Source organism: Diprion similis, chromosome 10, assembly GCF_021155765.1.
Source record: "Diprion similis isolate iyDipSimi1 chromosome 10, iyDipSimi1.1, whole genome shotgun sequence".
Lineage (NCBI taxonomy): Eukaryota > Metazoa > Arthropoda > Insecta > Hymenoptera > Diprionidae > Diprion > Diprion similis.
The window spans coordinates 9242488-9262404 of record NC_060114.1 but is presented as its reverse complement, the minus strand read 5'-3'; the positions used below and the strand labels follow the sequence as shown (position 1 = coordinate 9262404).

Here is a 19917-nt window from a genome sequence, read left to right as displayed (position 1 = left end):
TGCTCAATTTTTAAGGACAGTGGGCAGCGTCGCTCGAGTTTGAAATCCCGACCTGAAAATAAGTGGACGAGTCTGGCATTGTCAGGTGACATTGTCTACCGTCCAATGTCCACGGCCAGGATGTGAAGCCATTCAATTACGCATACACATGACAATTAATGATGAGTAAATTGAACTCTGCAGATTTTGCATTGTCTGCGAGGATAGTTGCGTTTCCGCAACCGTCAACGTCGTGCAAAATCAGCGTCAACTGTAAATATATCAAGGGTAGAGTATATAACGAAATGATCCAGGCGAGTTTAGTTGTTATAATTTGCGTCGAGCATGGCGTTCTGGATGGTCCTGGTACTCGTCGTCGCGAGCCGGTTGAGCTGGACTCCGGCGATTGCTCAGTGCTCGCAAATTTCATTTCGCAAAAACCCGGTTTACGCCCTAACGAAACGATGTACCCGGTCGACCGCAACGCCGATATCGAGACGTAATTCGGAGGATCTGAAAAGCTGCAGAGAATTTGCCGTTTCTAAAAAGGCTTTAGCGTTCAACTTTCGTCCAAAGAAATATTCCTCAAACAATATCACGATTGACGGTGAGTTTATATATTTTACCTGAATTAAATTACACCGCGGCTATTCAATTCTCATATAATTTATAATCATCAGATAATTGCATCGCTTTGGAATGCCCTGTGGAATTGCATCCTCAATCGACCAGTCTTGTCAAGGATTCGAGGTTCGAATACTATAGCGCTTACGGCGGCAACGTAGGTGAGCATAACAGTGCAGACGAATAAAGGGATTTATCAAGGCATTTTACGCCAATTCAATCAACGCTTGACCCTTACCTAATTGTCTATTGATATTCTCGAGATGAAATGAATTTTTAGCATTTCTTGCAATTTTGTACATTTCAAATAATTTCGTTGGAACAAATTTTGTGAAAAAAAATAACAGTTTGGAAAATAACATGTAGTCAATATATTAAGGAATTCATGTAATCAAAACTAGCAGATAAAAAATCTATACGGAATTTCTGAGTCTTCATTTTACGCCAAGAACCAGACATTGCAGGTTGATTTGGCATGGAATGCCACATTTACACCTATGCAAACATGCTGCAGGGTTGAGTCTACCGATTTTCGAATACTCAATCCAGATTTGTCGTTACATAATAACTTGAAAGAAATATCTACTTGAGCATCTCTCACGGAACTAAAACTAAGTCAAAATTAAGATCTTTACAAGTACCAGTAAAAATTGGTGGATTCACAAGTATTGCTAATTGCACCTGACATATACACAAAAATGAAAGACAAGAATAGTTGGATTCGCTACCCCTGAACTGTCTGTATGTCGCAAACTGGATATAGCGTACGGACATGGAATAAAAGCAAGTTGCCTACCAAAGGTAGGGGTGTTCAGGCTCGCAGACATCCCATCAAACTACAGCACAGCTCGTAAGGAGTGCGCAGCTTGGGGTGGAAAATTGGCGCATGTAGCCAGTGCTGTTCGCACAGATCTCCTAGCCTCGTTGATGACCGGGAACATCAACGCAGTATTTGTAGGACTCAGCAGTGAAGGCAAAGAGCGGCTCTGGAAGAACGAGTTTGGTATGATAATATTGCAATGATCGATATACTCGACTGGATATAAGGTGAAAAAAGTAAATTAAAAAAAAAGGGTCGCTCAGTCTTGAAGATAAAACTCTGCAGATGAGCTTCTGGACTGCTTCGACTTTCGGGGATGGGCACAGCGGGAGCCACACTCGAGACGAGGATGCGTTGCTCTGGGCAAGGATCGAACATGGAGAGTGGTTTCATGCTACGCCTCTTTGCCATTCCTCTGCGAAATACTGCCCTCAGCTTCACCGCAGGAATCGTCACCATCTATGGGCTGCGGCAGTCACTCAGGTACAGGGAGAATGAGAAAGCGAGTCGGTCAGTCTGCAAGGAATGATGCAACCCACAAGTGATTATACTATATTAATTGGGTTTATTCAGCAATGATATAATCATAAGTTATATTTTATATATGTATATTTTAGAGTTCAATAAACCATAGTACTTCTATGCTCACCTAAATCAATATTACTTTTCGCTATGTTTTACAATCTATCGACTTTTTTTTTTCTAATTTGTTTAATTACAACAACTTCCAGGGAAATTCGTTTCAGTTCATATACTAATTACAATTTGTTTTAATTTAATATCTCTACTCTTTAACACGGCTTGTTCCTTCAATTTCCTCGTTGAACCAACAATAGATACTTTTTTTCGATCACTTTTATTATATACTTAGGTATAATGGATCGTCACGTGGAGTATTTCTGATCCGAGGAATGATTTTTTTCTTCTAAATTCTCTATAGGTATAGGAAAAATAGGTAGATACATCTGATTAAGGACTTATATATTTATATATGTGTATATATTAAGTACACACATACACACATATATATATATTGTATAATATATGATACATTTTCAAAATTCAAAATACTTTACAAATTTTCATATACATATACATACATAATGTATTTTCTCTCAGGATTCTACGACCTTCAATGACTGTTTCGTTTTTTTTATTTTTATTTTGTGTTTCTATATGTATACGCCCTGCAATCTCTTATCACACAAACCTTCACATACACATAATACATTTATTTAACATGCGCACACTGAATTGTAACAATGAATATCTGTAGAGCGTATGTTGAACGTTGTATTCTGCAGTCTGAATAAAAAATAAATAATGGTTCACACCGAACAAAACTAAAATGAAACATTGTTGATTCGGAAGGATATTCCACCGTTCTTAATCAAATTTTTAACGTTTAAACAAAAAGCGAGACATACGAGCCGAACTAAAGACGAAAAAAACATGCAAATGAACTGCTACAAAGGGAGCCTAATTATCTCTATATTATACATACACACGTTTTCCTAAAACAGAAAAATATTGGGGATCGCACAGTCTCACAGAAACTGCATGTACATATACATACATAATATATACGTACATATGTATACATATATACAAATATAAATACATATATAGTGTTCGCGATTTAGGTAGTGAACCACTCCAAAGCGATCTCATTAAATACATATATTCGTTAATTTGCCGACACCCGACCGATTCGTTATTCATCCTCTCCAAACACCATCTCGGACATCAGATGATAATAAAGAAAAATAGAAGAGAGAGACTCAAAAAAAATCATTCAATGATCGATATACATATTTATGTATAAATATTGTTACGAAGGTACCCATCTCACCCTGTATATTTGAATAAGAGAATAATAATAACCATTCAAGATACAGGCATGTGATAAATGGATGATTTTCTATGAAAATGGTTTTGTCTCAGGCTTTAAAGAGATAACACGTATTTCAGAATATACAGAATTGTCTCACGGTTTTGGATTCGCTTTATTTCGTATCAGTGAACTCTTATTTTAAAGTCAACTTTGTAACAATATTTACACATATCTGATTTTGGTATAACGTCGGTTTGGACAATATAATAGCAAGACTACCAACAAGAAAATGGATAAAATGTCTCGCTCTTTCCTTCGTATTTTCTCTCTCTGACTCTAGTTCTAATGTGGTGTGTGCGATGTGTGTATAATAAATAATGACGTAAATGTAGACCAAGAGTGATCTATACGAACTGGAATATTCGTTGAAAATTAATAACTACCAAAGGACCGACGGGCAAGGGACCCTTGCAGAGCGACAGGCATGGATATAATAAGTATTTGATCTTCCGATAACCTTGGTGTACAACATCTGCGTGCAATATTTGTACACATTATGCAAGCGCTATCTGAAATCACCAGAACCGTCGAATTGCAGTGTTGAGCACCACTAATTACATTTTATAATTAATGACATCGAAATTACTAATTACAATTGAGAAATTTTTTGTGAAATCGAAACAGATTTTAAGCTCGAATTTTTGATTTGCTTCATATTTTTAGTTTGTATTCTGCCTATCGAAAGGTAGTTTCGCTGTTTTCCGAAATTCTTAGTCCGTTTCATCATTCGATTTTGAGTTACATTCATTTGGATAGTTGAAGACGGAAATTTGAAAAAAAATTCATAACTGTAAAACAAATTGAGATAAAAATTTCGAAAAAATCAGTAATGATTCTTTCGATAGATAGTATGTAATTTGAAACAAATCAAGCGAATTGAAAATTTTACCATAAAATTATATCCGATAACACAAATCATGTCCGAATTGTAATTCGTGAATCAAAAGAAAAAATAATTATTAATGCAATTGCAGTTGATAATTGCTTTTTAAATGTAATTAAAGTAAAAATGTAATTCGCTATTAAAATGACATAGCAGGATAAGCATGGGTGTACTGGTTTAACACGCATTTATTAAATATCAAGACAGTACACGTTACTACTATTATAATTCTAATGTCCTGCAAATTTCAATATTGATAAAAAAAAATTTGGCGATTTTCTTTTCAGTAAATTTCAGAAAAAGATTATTTGGAAGGTGAATTTTTCTGTACCGGTGAAGGGTACTGTAAAAATATGAAACCAATTCAAGTTAAAGCAGCCATGCTTATCCTACTAGGGTCTTCAATTATTTAAAAAAAAAACCTGCCGTCGAACAACTCCTCAGGTCACAGTACGGCGCTAAACGTAAATGGGAGACAAATTCAATGTCAGCCGTGAGATCACGTTGTTACGTATCGTCGCTCGCGTGGTACGGGAGCTTTGTATTATTTGAAGAACCAGGATCCGACAGTCTTGACAAACGACCATCGCTACACCTCGTAGCTGCTCGGCGACCCGTAAATCACCAGCTCCATAACGCGCCGTCGATGTGGAGGTCCGAGCCGGGCTGCTGTTCGCGCTGCTACAGTAAAATCTTCGACTGGAAAACAAAGAGACGTCAAAAAGGTTGTATAATTTCATATCGAAGTGAATCCTCGTGGAACTTTAAACGTCCATTTTCACTCTCCTCGCAATCCCACCCCCACCTGTACCCTCAGAACAACATCAGTCCCAATCGCTCTCCTACCTTTTGTCCATTTTTTGGGAAGATGCGGCAGGGCTGCTGTTGCCCGGCGGCAGGCTGTTGCAGGCCGTCCCGTCATCCTCGTGATGCGAGACGTTCACAGAGGATGGAGTTGGGGTCGGTGTCGGAGTGTTTCTCAAGGTCGGGTCACGGCGTTTCGTGGCCGGAGATGCTGGTGCGGACCCAACGCCACCCGCCGGCCTGGGCCAGAGATTTCGAACAGCGCCATGGCTCGGCGATGAGTATTCCTTTCCATCGACTTCGGAGGCCGGTGACAACATCAGACTCGGTGACAGAAGGACTACCGGCACGTGGGCGAAATGTTCCGTTGGTATCCGCATCTACACTCGAAAAATCCATGGATAGAGTTTTTTTTTTTCAGATGGAGACGGCAATTTATGTGATTTTCAAAAAAGCGAACCTTGATGTAACATTTTCCGCAAACGGTCCTTTCGCACAGCCGACAGCGCTGGCCCCACGGACCGAGGATGCCGAACCTCGTTTTCAAGCATAAGAAACAAACGCGCCTCTTCTCCACGTCCTCTTTGACCCGCCCCTCAACCGGAAGCGATTCGAGTTCCGCCTTGGTCAGAACGCTGCGTATATGAACAATCTCCTCGAGAGTAAGCGAGAGACGTTCGTCGAGGAACATATTGCCGAGTGACGAGTTTCCTCCCCCTTTGCTTGACGATTTCTGGTGAAAAAAGTAAAACAGTTTCAAGTTTTTCTCAGGCATCAAAATGATTAATGAAACTAGTCCTTTTTTTCGAGATAATTTCAACTCTCAGGGTTAGCAATTATTTAATTTAACCAGCATCGATACCTCTTGTCCCAGTTCGTCCTGCGAGCTGCTTACACTGGAGGGCAACTCCGGCTCGATGAAGCGATCTCGGTCTTTCGATCTTGGCGCACGGGGAAGAGTCGTATCCCTGAGATTCCGAGACTCGTACTGTCGACTCTGTGGCCTCGAGTGGGGAAGCGACAGCGTTCCTAGTCCGGTGCCAATCACGCTGGTGACCGTGTGCCGGCGAGTGGAGACCCTCCTTGTCGGGCACTGGGTCGCTAGGTCATAAGCTGCACGAGGAACAAGTGTAAGTGTGAGGAAATCGAAACCCTGCTGTATGTTGAATTAACAAGTATAAAAGAAATTAAAAGGAATTACATACAGATACCTTGTCTAATTGGAAATTCAACGAATTATACGGGAAGATAGGTTTTTGGATAGATTTAGGAGAAATTATACAAAATACGAAAAAACGTAAAATTAAATAAAAGTATATCGATAAGTGCAGACATACAACGAGGGTGTAATAATAAAAAAAGAAAAAAACAAACAATTGCACAGTAAAATGCAATGCAATAATCTACAACATGCCACACTACGTGTGAATCATAAGGCAACGATATAAGAGCATGCAAAAAAAAGTCTTTTAACAATATGTAACTAAACTCTGTACGCATGATATATGCATAAATAGATAATATAATATCTTTTTCAATTTACAAAAATTATTTACACTCTAGTTGCGTGTCGCAGAAACGATGATACTCGTTTCTTGTAAGTCTGAGCCCACCTGTCCGTCGCCATGGATTCGCCGACTCACCGGCCCTCTCTATCTCCCTTTCAACGTCGGCTTCATCGTTGTCGTCCTCGATCTCATTTCCATCGCCCCAGCAGTCGTCGTCGTCGTCATCCTCACCGTCGAGCTGTTTGCCAAATTAATTTTTTTTTTTTTCGTATTGCTTTGTTTCTCTAGTTTTCTCATGGGTGAATATTTATCGAAAATTAGTGAATCCGATTCAACACACCATACAGCAGTGAAATAATTACGTTACCTTGACGTCGTCGGGTATGATCAAACGGCGCGGTGGATGGTGAGGCGGGCGAGATAGATCGTTCGATGCACGCCTCGAACTTTTCGGTGTTGTAACGAGTCCAGCGTTCGTGGTCTCGGCTTCGTCACGGGTTCCAGCACCTGAAGTAAAACGATAAAACCGATTATCAATAATAACTTAACATTTTGCAGAGTAGCATACGTCCAGGACAAGGTATATGAACCAGCTTCCGCGTAAATTCCCGCTCGAGCGCGTTTAGAGTGTTGGGGCTAGGCAGGAAGTTAGGCAGAGGCTGGTGTACGGTACATGCCCCGCAGCCAATTAAAAGCGTTCTAAATGGCGAAAAGATGGTGGATGAAGCGTAATAGTACCTATAAAAACACAGACGACGTACGATGAGGTATGAACGGATGATTACCTGGGACCCTAAAGCGCCTCCTACAACGCGACTTACAATTCCTATTCGCGTGAGGTTTGCAGTCCCAGCCAGCCGCGCCTTGTTGCTGATCGCCCTTGTCGCCGGTTGAATTCGGTTTTAAATTTCGAGAGAACGAAGCGCGCCTCGAATTTGACGCGTCCTGACCCTCGTGAACGCGCCACTGGGCCGCGACGTCCTGAGCCGGCTCCTGTTCCTGCTCAGGTTGAACGGGCGGAACCTCGCCAAGGACGATACGACGCGACTCGCCACCCACCGCGAGCAGCATTGTGCAGGTAGAAAACCTAGTCACTATCCTCGGTGAGTCTTGATCCTGGATTCGAATTCGTGTGTATAAGTCTGATCCTGCATTCCCAGGATCATCACCGTGGAGCAGACGCAGCGAACAAGGATCTAAATCACGACGATGATTTCTTCCTCGAGGAATTAAGAAGCTTCGAGTTCATCGCGACGTTGACCCGGATCAAAACCCTGTGAAACGTGATTTACTCGATCCCGCATACACAGGCATAGAGACGGTCAGGTGGATTATTGATCGCGTCGCACAGCTGGGTGTATATAAGTCACTCTCGTCATCGCGCCGTCCATCTTCCTCGACGACGTCTCCGAGATACCATGTACCAATGGTTACTCGAATAGAAACACTATATTTCAGTTATACGCATCCGAGAGATCGCACTTCTTTCAACAACTTGACAGGATTGTTATCGACACGTAGTTTCGAAAAACAATTAAACGAATAAATGAAAACACCTTTAAACTGAATCAAGCCTGCAGGCATAGAGATGTTCAAGGATATGTACGAGGTTGTGACCTTGGGAATTCAATATAAGTAAAACGGTGATATCACCAGATGAAACGCGTGCAGACTTTGCGCGGATTCATTGATTTTTAAAAGGCCGGAGCCACATCCTCTACAGCTTCACCTCTCGTCGGTGCTCGTCTTGAGAAAAATGTTTATAGGAATTGCTACACGTTAGCGGGCGCAACGATACCGCAAACCTCCGAATCTTTATCAACGCTGCACAATCTATGCTTGGACTATTTTGCACGATAAAGGTCACGGTATCGGCTCGAGCTGAGGGTGTAGATGACTCAACTGACGTTCACCCCAGACTAAACTCGCCCGGACGAGACTTTAAGCCCTTCGGAAATGCGCATGCCCGTTGTTATTAGATATGTATATAGCATGTCTGTAATGCGCTCTGCCGTCGATGACGCATTACTCGACTTCCGTCATCGTAGTTGTATATATAGGTATAATGCATGATACGTCTATAAAGGACGTTATATGCAAACAGTCTTGAACACTCTCAATCAGTACGACGTGAATTTCCGATATATTCTCTACTAAGAGCTGAATGCAGCTGCATCTGGGACTACATCTGCTTGTAGTTTTATCGACTCACATCACCTGTACAAGATATTCAGCTGGTAGGATGAATTGATTTAGTAACGTTACTGTAACGATGCATGTTTAGGGAAAAGTCGTTTAGTAATTTAATGTCTAAAATTTAGTTGAACATATTCTTCCAGCAACCAAACAAATTCTTATTTTGAAAAATCAACTCCTTCAAAGTTATTCTAAAATTGCCTAGCTAATAACCAGTTTCTACCAAGTGTTTCCTTACGTTTATATTATTAACTTCAGCCTCGTTACTAAAGCGACATTTCACATCATCGAGACAAGTCGCTCTTTATGGAATTCCACTTGAAATGAACAAATTTAATTACACCAATTCTCTTTACAGCATATGCTGACAAACAAATTTTATATAAACGCACGGGACAATGGACTGGGATTCACAGGAAATTTTCAACAGTGCTCCACGTATCAATCATATGCATTCCGTTCCCCCCTCTTGTGAGTAAGAATTATCTCCGGAAGGAAATCTAGCGCGTGGGAAAAACAAACGTCTATACGTGTACCTTCTCACGATTTATACGATAAAAGTTACAGCTAAAAAATTGAGAATTATAAGTTCCTTACTAAATACCATGGGGAAATCAATGATTAGTGTTGCTTTACCTATTATACTCTTCAACGCGTCGTCGCGCTCCGTCGTCTCCATCTTCAATTGCATGTCAGATATATACGTTGCGGCGGCGACGTCGATTTTCACTTACACAATGTTGGTTAAAAAAATTAGAGAAGCCGCGCGATCCCGTTACCAAACAACTCAGTTATCGGATAATATTGCACAACATTCGATTAAATTTGAAACTCACATACGGAATGGCTATTACAAGTGGGTGATGACGCAACTTGAGTTACGCGCGATTCGAATCCCGTTCGACTGCCATATTGAACACGATCCAAAGTTTTCGGCAGAGAAAGTCGATTCCCGTACATACATAAGGATTACAATTGTAATACAGACTCCAACTACCGATGCGTGCGCGGTTTTTTTTCGCGTATACATACAGTGTACACGAGGTAAAGTTTCGATCGACGCGGGAGGACTAACCGCGTATTGCGGCGAGAAATTTCGCAATTTTAATAGGTATACACGAATATACGGATCTGAGACCGAAAGCTCCGGTGTGTGGAACGGTGCAAAGTGTCCCCGGCGACTGCGGCGACTGCGGCGACTGGCATGCAAGACGGATGGACCGCGCAAGAGGCCCTCCTCTGCTCACCTCTCCTTTCCTTTCACATCCCTTTCCCTCATCGATGTGCAGACTAAGTAGATACATAGACAGGCAGAGTTGTACACACTCGTACAATTTACCGCTAATATCTGCTTCTACAATTATTACCTAACCGCTCTATACAATAAAGTATAGTCAAAAACGAGTCCGAATTTGTATTTCTTACCTGAAAGTAAGGAATCCCGCGTTGGCGTCTTTCGTTCCGCCGCGTCGTCTTTCCCCAGCTTTTTCGGGCTGCAGGATGGCCGAAGTGGTTTAGGGGGTCGTTTTATACTCTCCATCAGCAGTTCATGCGGCGTCGATTGTCGCTTCAACGGCGGCAGCTTCCGCTCGGACGCCTGTGGAAAAAATTTTTGTAATCATTTTCTTTTCTTTCTTTGATTCTTTTCCACAGTATCTATAGAAAATCTGTCCATATCTCTCTCAGTCCTGTCAAATGTCCAGCTGATATAAAATAGCCTGCACTACATCTCCTCCTATACAACTGTATAAAGTTTAATCTTGCCGTCTTTTCATATCTTATCTCCGCGAATTGATAATGATATGCGAGCGTATAATAGCTCCGTTTGCGTGAAGTACGCGGAAGCCGCCAGGCAAAATATATACCTCTAATACTTATCACGTGCGGCAAGTGAAATAGATAAACACGTATTAGATGGAGTGGTGTCAGACAGAATTATAGATGCTGACACGCGTACCTATACGATACATTCCGCTTCGTCAATTAGATGCCAGTGACTACATATTACATGATATTTACATGTATTGATTACATAGGCACACAGTTTGTTACGTATATACCTGTGAGGTTAAAAAACAAACAAATCCGTACAAACTTTTAAAAAAAAGTTAAAATCTTGCAACGTTAGAATAAAAAATTACGTATAATTTCCTTTCATTAACATTTCAGTAAAAGTGATCAAGTACTAAATTTTTTCCACGATCGGCGATCGTACCTTTTTAAGGGGTGGTCTGCTCCTAATGAAATCGAGAATGACGGCGTGGGCGTCTTTCCTGAGGTGAGCCGGCGACGGTGATGGTGTCGTCCGCAGTCGATACCGGCGCGCCCTGATATCGTCCATCAAAATCTCGTAAGGTGTCAATTCGAACTCGATACCTCGACCGGTGACGCGAGTACGCTTTCCACCGGGATGTCCACTTCCGGTTCCTCCCTCGCCTCCTGGGCCGATCGACCCTTCGACTTTCTTTAACTTGACACCGCGCCTCAGTTCTCCAATCACTTGGACCCAGAATCTGGCCTACGACAATCAGCAGTTGTTCAAAGGATTAGATATGCATATTAAATATGCAGAGCCGAGAGGTTCATCATCTGAGTTCCATTACTATTAAATTTTTGAATATTCTGCAGTCATTCAAAACGAAAAAACAAACGCAATAAATTAACCCCTCGGCACATGCTACATTGAATTCTATCAACAGTCTCTGTACATCCGAAGATAGGTATGCGTGCACGTGTATATTGGAATGCGTATTGAACATGCCGCATGCACGTGGGTAAATGCTTTCACAAATGTAACGCGTCATGTTTGGATATTGTTTAGGTATGTATTGTACATGTATACAGTATTGCTTCATTCAAAATCACGTGAAAATCGCTACGAATATATTATACTGCATGGTGATAAATGGTGAATGTATGGGACGAGCCATCGAAAAGCTTTCTATTGCACGGTGTATCTCGTACGAATTCGTATCATGTATAGTTAGAACATTAACATTCACACGCATATGTGCTACATCAAGGTTAGATTAGGTAAGGGTAGGTATTTCATGGCTATCTTATACCTACGTACTTGCAGCGCCCGCCATATCCTGACGTTAGTCTATAATGATAGAGGAAGGTTGTATAGTCATTATTTTGTAATGCCAAAGTGTGCACACACGCAGTGACAGATACGAGATTTTATGGGGTGTTATTTGAAAAAGTACGCTACAAACGATTATTCATCGGTAAACGTATTATATCGATATGTGTACGTAGTGCAAGAGTTTCTCTGTCATGTATATCTAATCTCAAAATGAGAATGAATCGGATAACGTCGGTGTGCTTTATTTACAATTCACCCCGTGTAATCATCCGAGGAAAAAGCAAAATCATCCGCATCAAGGACGGGCACTCACCCAGTCGTTGAAGTCGAGGGTGTCGAGATTCCGCTCCGTGGTGTCGCCGGTTGTGGTCGACGTAGAATTATTCCCCTGTTTGTCGGCGGCGACTTTTTCCAGAAAATGAGACAACTCCAGAGCCTCGGCGACGAGAGCCCGGACGACGGCCTTGTAATGAGTATCCGCCTGTTCCGACGTCCCCTGCAAATGCCTCGTGCATAGCTGCGAACATAGTGATCAACGTGATGAGAATTCCTTCCTAAGGACGCTGGTATTCGTGATATCCGAACCTTTTTACTATAATCATGATTACGCGGTTCAACTGGGTATAATCGAGAATTTAGGTAGTTACTTTCTTTTCACGAGGGGTTACATCGAATGTATCCGCCATCGACAAAACTGGACCATACGGTGACCTCCATTTTTCGAAGCCTGAAATATCGATGCTCCCATTCAATGAGCTCCAGTGAGTATAATGCATCATGATTCGATTGCGTTCAAGTGACACAGATGCATTGATTCGATATCACGATATACATTCGTAAAATGAATGAAATATCGGCATCGACAACTGCGGTGCAGCGAGTTGAAAAACGGACCTGTATCACGGTGTTGACGGAGCATGGTGCAGGGGTGCGTGGTGTACAAGCCCTCCGGATGTAGCCAGCAGGATGAGCTCCGTGAGCATCGGGAGTCTGATGAATCGGGTCGTCCTCGCTCTCCCCTGAATCCCGTTCGATACCCTCGTCGTCGGTTTCCTGGAGCCGGTCCTCCGCCTCGGATTCATCCTCTGAAACGATCGTGGGTATTTAAAGCTTGAAGCGTATATAATATATCATATGACGTTATAAAGCTGTACTAAATTCAAATATGTAATCCAAACAACGGATGGATAGGGCGATGGCGCCGGAACCGGATTCGTTGGCGGGGTACTAACTACTTCCGGTGGCACTCCATGTTATACATGCAAGATTTTTACACCGTGAAAAATTATTTGCCGCCTGAGGCCTCTCGGTGCCAACGTACCGCGACGCACGATAGACGGCACAATGCACCTGCAGACCCTTCCTCGATTATATTTGTACACGATCAAAAACATGCACAAAACTGATAGAATTCCAGCGAACAGAAAATCGTAATTGAAAAATACAATTCAAATTCTGCAATGGTCTATTCAGTTAATCCTTTGAGTCATAATGGTAAGTATTCTGACCATCTATTTACCATTCACTTTTTATATATTTACAGAACTTTTCAACACATTTCTTAGCGGTTTTTTGCTATTTCTGATCTTATTGCAATATAATGTAAACTGTTATTGTTACAAACAAATTGATTGAAAAAAAAATCGAGAAAATTGAAAGAATATTAACAGTTTTCTCAGCAATGTCAAATGTAAGGCTAAACTTTTTTTTTCTGCAGTACATACGACATACATATTATTATCTTCTGCAATAACTTTGCGTGTGAATTTTTTTTTCCTTTCTTCCAATTCACGTCTCGTGAAAATCTCATACAAGTTGCAACGTCAAGCAAAGATATTTGAAAAATGAAAGTTTTCGCACACTGCAATCGCGCCTTCGTTTTTCAATAACAACATTCCACTGCGCATTCCTTATGCAAATCTCATACAAGAATTTTCCCGAAGGAGAGCTCCCGTGGTACGACAATTGTGCCAATTATAATTTCATACCCACACATCACAAGTCACATCGTGTAATTAAGGGGAAGCTATATAATTAACCGATGCAGTAATAACGACGGTACTATGTCGTCCGCGAGTATTCTTCGGCGTCAGACTCTCTGTAGAATCAAATCTGCGACTCTGCTTCAACGAAGTTCGCATAGCAGGATACTCGACAAGACCCGGGCCTGATATTTCTCACGCTCGTGGTTCGAATTGCCAGGCTGCCAGGCTACGTTATTATGCTCTTCTAAAGCTAATACCTTAGACCCACCCACCCGACGACCGGCGACAGGAGACGACCCGGTATTCTTTTCCCACGAGTGAGTTGCTCAACACGTGGTTCGCAGATCCTGCGCCCTCGGGTTGTAAATATTGACCCTACCTCGAGTCTAATACTAGTAATGGGAAAAATTTCAAGAATACCGTAGGAAGCTCAAGCTTTGGAAGAACCTACCCGATTCTCAAGAGTCCGCTAATTGCAAACGAGTAAAAATGGACTTTGAACAGGAAATTCTCACCCCCCTGCGCCCACGTGTTTACTTCTGTTTTTCACAAAGGACGGATACTAGAGTACATGGGGCAATATGAGGAAACTCATCGCATCCTCACCGGGTTGTGTCATCAGCGTTATTAGGGCTTCAAGATCTGGAGCTACGCGTCTTTCCTCCTCCTCGTCCAGACCAAAGTCTAGAGCGGCGAAAACTATCATACCCAGCGAGAACACCAGCTGAAAAATAAAACAAGACGTATAATATGAGAAATATCATTCACCATTACGCATATTATTAAATAACGTATTGCCGTTCATAGTCATGTTTCATTTCTCTCTTTTTACACACTTCAACAAGGACAATCATTCCGGTTTGACGTTTTTTTTTTCTGCTGTCTTCTGTGGGCGTGGGTGCACAGCTACAGGTATCCAGATGCCGAACGAGGGCCAAACAGGTGCGAGAACGAGATGAATGAGGGGCGAGAACACGGGAGGGGGGCAGTTTTTGGGATTACAGGGTCAACCAGCGCGTGGAATATCGCCTAACGAGCATTTATCAACGCTCTCGTGCCGCTGCTGCGTTATTTTTTAACCGAAGAAGGTTCCGTTATTTATGCCGTTTGAAACGCGCCGTTCTGCAATCCCCAGACAGAGATTAAAGCTATCCTGTACTTTGGTACATAAAACGAAATGTATACAATGGGTTGTGTGAACAGGTGCAAGGATCTCCGAATCCTGTCGTATAGAAACGTAGTTATGAACATTATAAATTTCGGGACTGAGTAGATGAATGTGAAAAGAATTACCTGCACAGTGAATTGCATATAATGATATGTGATGAGTAATTATACATATATAGTTGATCCAGCAGCTATTATCGGACTTTGATAAGTATGTTATGGTAGATGGGAGGTAGTAAGGAGATCTTTGCACCTATAATAATAAGTCTCCTCCTCGTAGCTTGGGGAGTTTTAAGGCCGTGAGAACGCGGATAACGCTCGTGGGAGGAATATGGAAGGCAAACGAAGTCAAGAGGAAGAGAGAAGCAAAAGGTCTCTGCAGCAGCGTGCAGAGCACAAAGAGGCAAAGTGTGCCACGAACTGGAGATTCCGCAGAGCGAGTAGTACAACTTATGTACGTACGTACGTAGGTTTGAGACAAGCAGAGAGATCAGCCACACCGGCGGCATCGTCATCGTCGTAATCAACCAGGTCGGAGGATGACCAGCGTACAGCTATGTAAGAGCGAATGGGGGTCAGCGTGCCAAGAAGCAACAGATCAGCGGGTTCGAGTATAACAACAACAAGAGGAACAAGAAGAGGAAGAGGAGGAGGAGAATATGAAGAAGAAGAAGAAGAAGAAGCGAACGCTCGGAGGCTTGAAACGGTGAATTGTTGGTCCTGTACAGCGGCAAGTCCATACAATATGAATGCTAGCACTCAAGCTGTCTGGTGTCGGAGAAAAAGATAGAGGATTATCGCTAGGCAGGTGAGTGATCGGCTTACCTTGTGTTCCGATGTGAACGGTTCCCTCGAATCTGTAACATAACGAAGAAAATACCGCAATCAATATTTCAATTTTTTTTTTAAACATTTTATAAGTATGAGGAATAAAAAATTCCCATGGAGATTTCGTTGCACAAAATCATATTGTTTTACGGCTAAAGATCATCTTTCTCTGCAGAGTATTCGCAACGAACATGACCGTTTTATATTGTAAAGTATTAACAGGACACGGAGACGATGCGTTTTATCGATAGCAAAATTGAGTGGCAAGCTAATCTCCCAAAGCTGACGTAAATACTTGACATCATAATATGGCGATGGTTGATGACTAAACCGTTGTTTATTGTTATACTTGAGTCGTCGTTGACGAATAACCGCTGGCTCAGTAAATAATGAAAATGCATCGTTATCAATATCAATAGAGACACAAAGATATTCAATTGAAGTATACGACGTGTCAACCGTACAACGTCCAAGTTTCGGGTTAATTGGCTCTAAGAATATTATTACGACTACCAATTTATAGGTATGAGAGTTCATCATTGTCACAGGCAGAGACATAACGAAGCTTGGACAGGGATGAGTTCAATCCTTGCGATATGCTGTATTATTAACTTCTTATCGCGAAATTTTCTTTCTCTAATCGACCTTGCAAGGTTCCCCCTTATCACGAGTTTATCATCCAACGCCCATTGCTCTCGGATCGGCTCTGCAATCAGTCCTAGGCGCGAGCTACGAGATATAATCGGGTACATGTAACAAACACATACCTGTATAGACATAATCTTTCTGTTACACAATTTTACTATACTAGCGTACATACAATGCACAGACGATACGGCATGGCAGCAGAATTTTATAAGCACGCTGTTGACCAAACGAGGTTGCTTTGATTTCGTGTCACCGTAATTGGGGCAATTCTTCTTTTTTTTTTTTTTTTTTACAACTCTGTTTATCTCTCTCTCTCTCTTTGTATTTCTCTACAGCATCACTTGCCCGCCTGCGATTTCATTATGATAATATTCCTCGATGAGAGATGAACTGGAAATGAGAATAACCATAGAGAACAAACCTACAAACTCCTACTCAACGACTAAACTGGAAGGCCTACGGTACGAGCCTTCCTAACGTTAATTTACGAGCCTCTATATATTCTGTTACCGAAAACTGTCTCCTTGAATTACTGCTGAAACACATAAGGCAGCCACATGGAGAAAATCTTTAGTGGGAGTAGGAGAGAAAGTTTATTAAAAATTTGATATGAATGCCCGTTTAAATAGTCTTAACGAAAAATTTTTGTACCAATTATTAATATAGTAAATACAATAAATAGTATGTACGGGAAATACAATGTTCATGCTGATATGATTATGTATGTACAGTAATGTTCATTAATGTCTTGGGTTTCCGGCCTCACTTGTTTTCGCTCCGAAACAAAATGCGAGCTTGATTCTATACGAATCATGTGACAATGACCAGCGATGCAGCCGTCGTGATAGATTGGGAGTCATTGTCACGTGATTCGTATAGAATCGAGCTCGCATTTTGTTTCAGACCGAAAACAAGTGAGGCCGAAAATCTAAGGCTTTAATAAACATACTTATTGTACTACATACACATAAATATGTTTGAAAGCGACTTTTGCCAAATTTTAAGGTATCTTTTCCACGCACGCCGTAAACTATCATCATATTACCCTGGCATATAAGGTTAGCCGGTAGGTACAAGAGTTGTGACACGATCCGATGTGGGCGCCCGTATTGATCGATGAAGCGCGACCTTGCCTGCAGAGAATCCGTTCCCGCTCACCCGATTTAGCAGTGCCTCGCCTCGCTGCGGATTCGCTTCCTTCGCTGTTGTCTATACCTACTGATATATGTATATAATGCCATATTGTATAGTATGCGCGGCGTGGGCGAAGTGCGTAAACCGGATGTGCGACCTGACCCAACCCAGAGGAGGATCTCACCTACACTCCGACCGGAATCAAAACAACACCCCTCTTACCCGGCAGGCGAACGAGCAGGGGTCCCGGATAATTCGAGATTCCTGCACCTACAGGTGTACGGATTCCTTTCGATTGCAGATGAAACTTTCAAAATATCGTATTTATAGTGCACTCTCTCGATAGGGCCGCAACAGTACAAGAGGGAAGTCATTTTCCAGAAATCGAAGGTCCCCAGTTAAATTCGAGCGAGTGTAGCGTCAGGAAAAAGTCGTAAACTGCACGCGCCGATACATTGTTTACATCGGTTAGACTCCCATTTAATTTTATTTTAACCTGGAAAAATACTTGTATGCCACATAATTATTCGTGTAAAAATTTCACATGCAAGACTGTGTGTTTAACTGGGAATAAGTTTGTTTATGTGCTGAAAGAAATGACGAAACCATTGCATTTGCTGAGCCGTTCTATTGAGAGAGGGCACTGTATTCTGGCAGGGAAACATGTTCGCAAACTTTCTGAAATACATAAATGAAAAAATTTGTACTACACCAAGTTTTGCCAGATTCCTGATCGGTTCCAAACACGCATCGCAGGCAAATGAACACTGGACACTCACCTGGATCGGCATTGTTCGGTGGTTTGCGTATGGTAGATTGATGCACGTCGCCGTCCCTGTGGAGGAGGACGTGGGAGAGTTCGGTGACGTGGTAGAGCCGGTCGTCGTTCCTCGGCGAGGGATGAGGGTGGGAAAAAATCGCGTTCTTGAAGCACCTGGCGCACTGATAGCAGAGAGCCCAAGCCTGCTCCTCGCTGATCGGGCCGTTAAAGGATAGGAGGATGTCGCGGAGGCTGAGACAATTGTCGGCGTTGAGCCTACACCGAGGCCTAGGTGGCTGGTGCAGCTTTTTACAGCTGCGGACGATCGTCGGACAGCAGCCGGCTGTGACCGGGGTGTTTTCGCAGGACCTGGTTGCTCGGTGGTCGCGCTCGTTCCAGGAGACGATGCGGGCGAGGGTCGACTCCTCCTCGTCGCCGCCCGCTGCGGCGGTCATCTCGATTTCCGCGAGTCGTTCGCTCTTTCTCCAGTTTGCATTCTTGCCGCCGTTATCGCCCGAGTTAGAAACGGGGGACTCGGCGATCATGCCTAATTCGCCGGTTGTTGCGGTCCGGCCCAACGAGCCGATGCTGCTGCTGCCGCTCTCGATGCTACCATTGATTTCCTCCCCCGCGCAACCACCGCACTCATTCACGTGAACCCGATCCGCTCCGCGATTATTGTTGTTGTAATTGTTCTTATCTCCGGAGGCCGAATGGCTACGGCCCAACGCTTTGAACGATAATTGTTCGCCTTTATCGAACTCCGATTCAAACTCACCGCGAGCGTCGAACGTTGAACGATCACCGTCGTTCACTCCCCTCCTCGCGTTATCGTCAACGTTGTTGTTATCATCATTGTCATTCTCGTTCTCATCATTATTGTTCTGCTCGTTGTTGTTATCGTCACTGAAACTAGCACCAGCACTTCGCACCGTACACCACCGTACTCCTCGTTTAGCACTGTAAACCTTATCAGCGGCGGTATTCCGCGTAGCCCGACAACTGCTGACGGCACCGACGGACGCTGACGAAGTTTCGCTATTATCTCCAGTCGCCGTCTCAACAAACGCCTCTTTGCTTTTTCCGTTGTCGTTGTCGTTGTACTCCGCTATGGCCGTTACATCAAGTGCCATCACACGGTGACAGAAACGGTACGACGCGATCCGATGCCCGCGCGTAACTGACTATCGCCGACGCCGCCCCCCGCTACCAGCTTCAACGCTCGTTTCGCAGCCGCAACTTATAGAAACGATTGAGTCGCCATCTGGCAGAGAGATAAAAAAATAAATTTGCAGATTACCTGTGGATAGGAGCGCTGTCAAAAAGTCAATGTTGCCTACTGATATATAGTGACGCGGTGATGTTGCCTGTGGCCAGGCGTACGGTCATTGATTGATGTCGCTGGTAATCTAAAGGTAAATTCGTAAAAGGTGTTGCTTGAGAAAAAGCGTATCACCGCGCCGGCCAGCTTCCTTAAAAATTGCGAATTAAATTTGAAAAAGCTAAGAACTTCGTAGAGAAATCACATTGTTCTATAATTTTTTACTGATACTGTTTTAACCAAATTCAAACTGATTAGCTACGGTAACTATATATAAT

At 42.7% G+C, this 19917-nt stretch overlaps 2 protein-coding genes across 5 annotated transcripts; one reads left to right on the top strand and one right to left on the bottom strand.

Moving 5' to 3' along the window:
- The first annotated feature begins 171 nt into the window (after positions 1–171).
- Positions 172–2070, top strand: LOC124411048. The gene is made up of 4 exons (XM_046889901.1): positions 172–586; positions 660–764; positions 1367–1606; positions 1709–2070. The coding sequence occupies exons 1-4, from the start codon at positions 325–327 to the stop codon at positions 1966–1968; spliced, it is 867 nt and encodes a 288-aa protein (XP_046745857.1). The 5' UTR covers positions 172–324; the 3' UTR covers positions 1969–2070.
- Positions 2071–4019: 1949 nt separating this feature from the next.
- On the bottom strand, positions 4020–19485 carry LOC124411035 (protein spire). 4 transcript variants are annotated; one of them, XM_046889869.1, is made up of 14 exons: positions 18338–19485; positions 15774–15805; positions 14388–14505; positions 12691–12881; positions 12110–12313; positions 11782–11811; positions 10924–11226; positions 10134–10305; positions 6880–7019; positions 6561–6750; positions 5855–6117; positions 5465–5737; positions 5047–5384; positions 4020–4899 (listed from the first exon to the last, which is right to left on the bottom strand). In XM_046889869.1, the coding sequence occupies exons 1-14, from the start codon at positions 19449–19451 to the stop codon at positions 4659–4661; spliced, it is 3609 nt and encodes a 1202-aa protein (XP_046745825.1). In that variant the 5' UTR covers positions 19452–19485; the 3' UTR covers positions 4020–4658. The 4 variants fall into 4 exon arrangements, with proteins under 4 accessions (XP_046745825.1, XP_046745827.1, XP_046745829.1 ...); XM_046889871.1 differs by having other exon boundaries at positions 5867–6117; XM_046889873.1 differs by having other exon boundaries at positions 6618–6750.
- Positions 19486–19917: the final 432 nt, after the last annotated feature.

Coding starts and splice junctions, on each gene's coding strand:
- LOC124411048 (XM_046889901.1), top strand. CDS start 325: ATGGCGTTCTGGATGGTCCTGGTACTCGTCGTCGCGAGCCGGTTGAGC. Junction 765..1,366: donor CGCTTACGGCGGCAACGTAG/GTGAGCATAACA, acceptor AACTGGATATAG/CGTACGGACATGGAATAAAA. Junction 1,607..1,708: donor GCTCTGGAAGAACGAGTTTG/GTATGATAATAT, acceptor AAAACTCTGCAG/ATGAGCTTCTGGACTGCTTC.
- LOC124411035 (XM_046889869.1), bottom strand. CDS start 19,451: ATGGCACTTGATGTAACGGCCATAGCGGAGTACAACGACAACGACAAC. Junction 14,506..15,773: donor CGTTCACATCGGAACACAAG/GTAAGCCGATCA, acceptor TTTATTTTTCAG/CTGGTGTTCTCGCTGGGTAT. Junction 11,227..11,781: donor GGATATGGCGGGCGCTGCAA/GTACGTAGGTAT, acceptor TGATTGTCGTAG/GCCAGATTCTGGGTCCAAGT.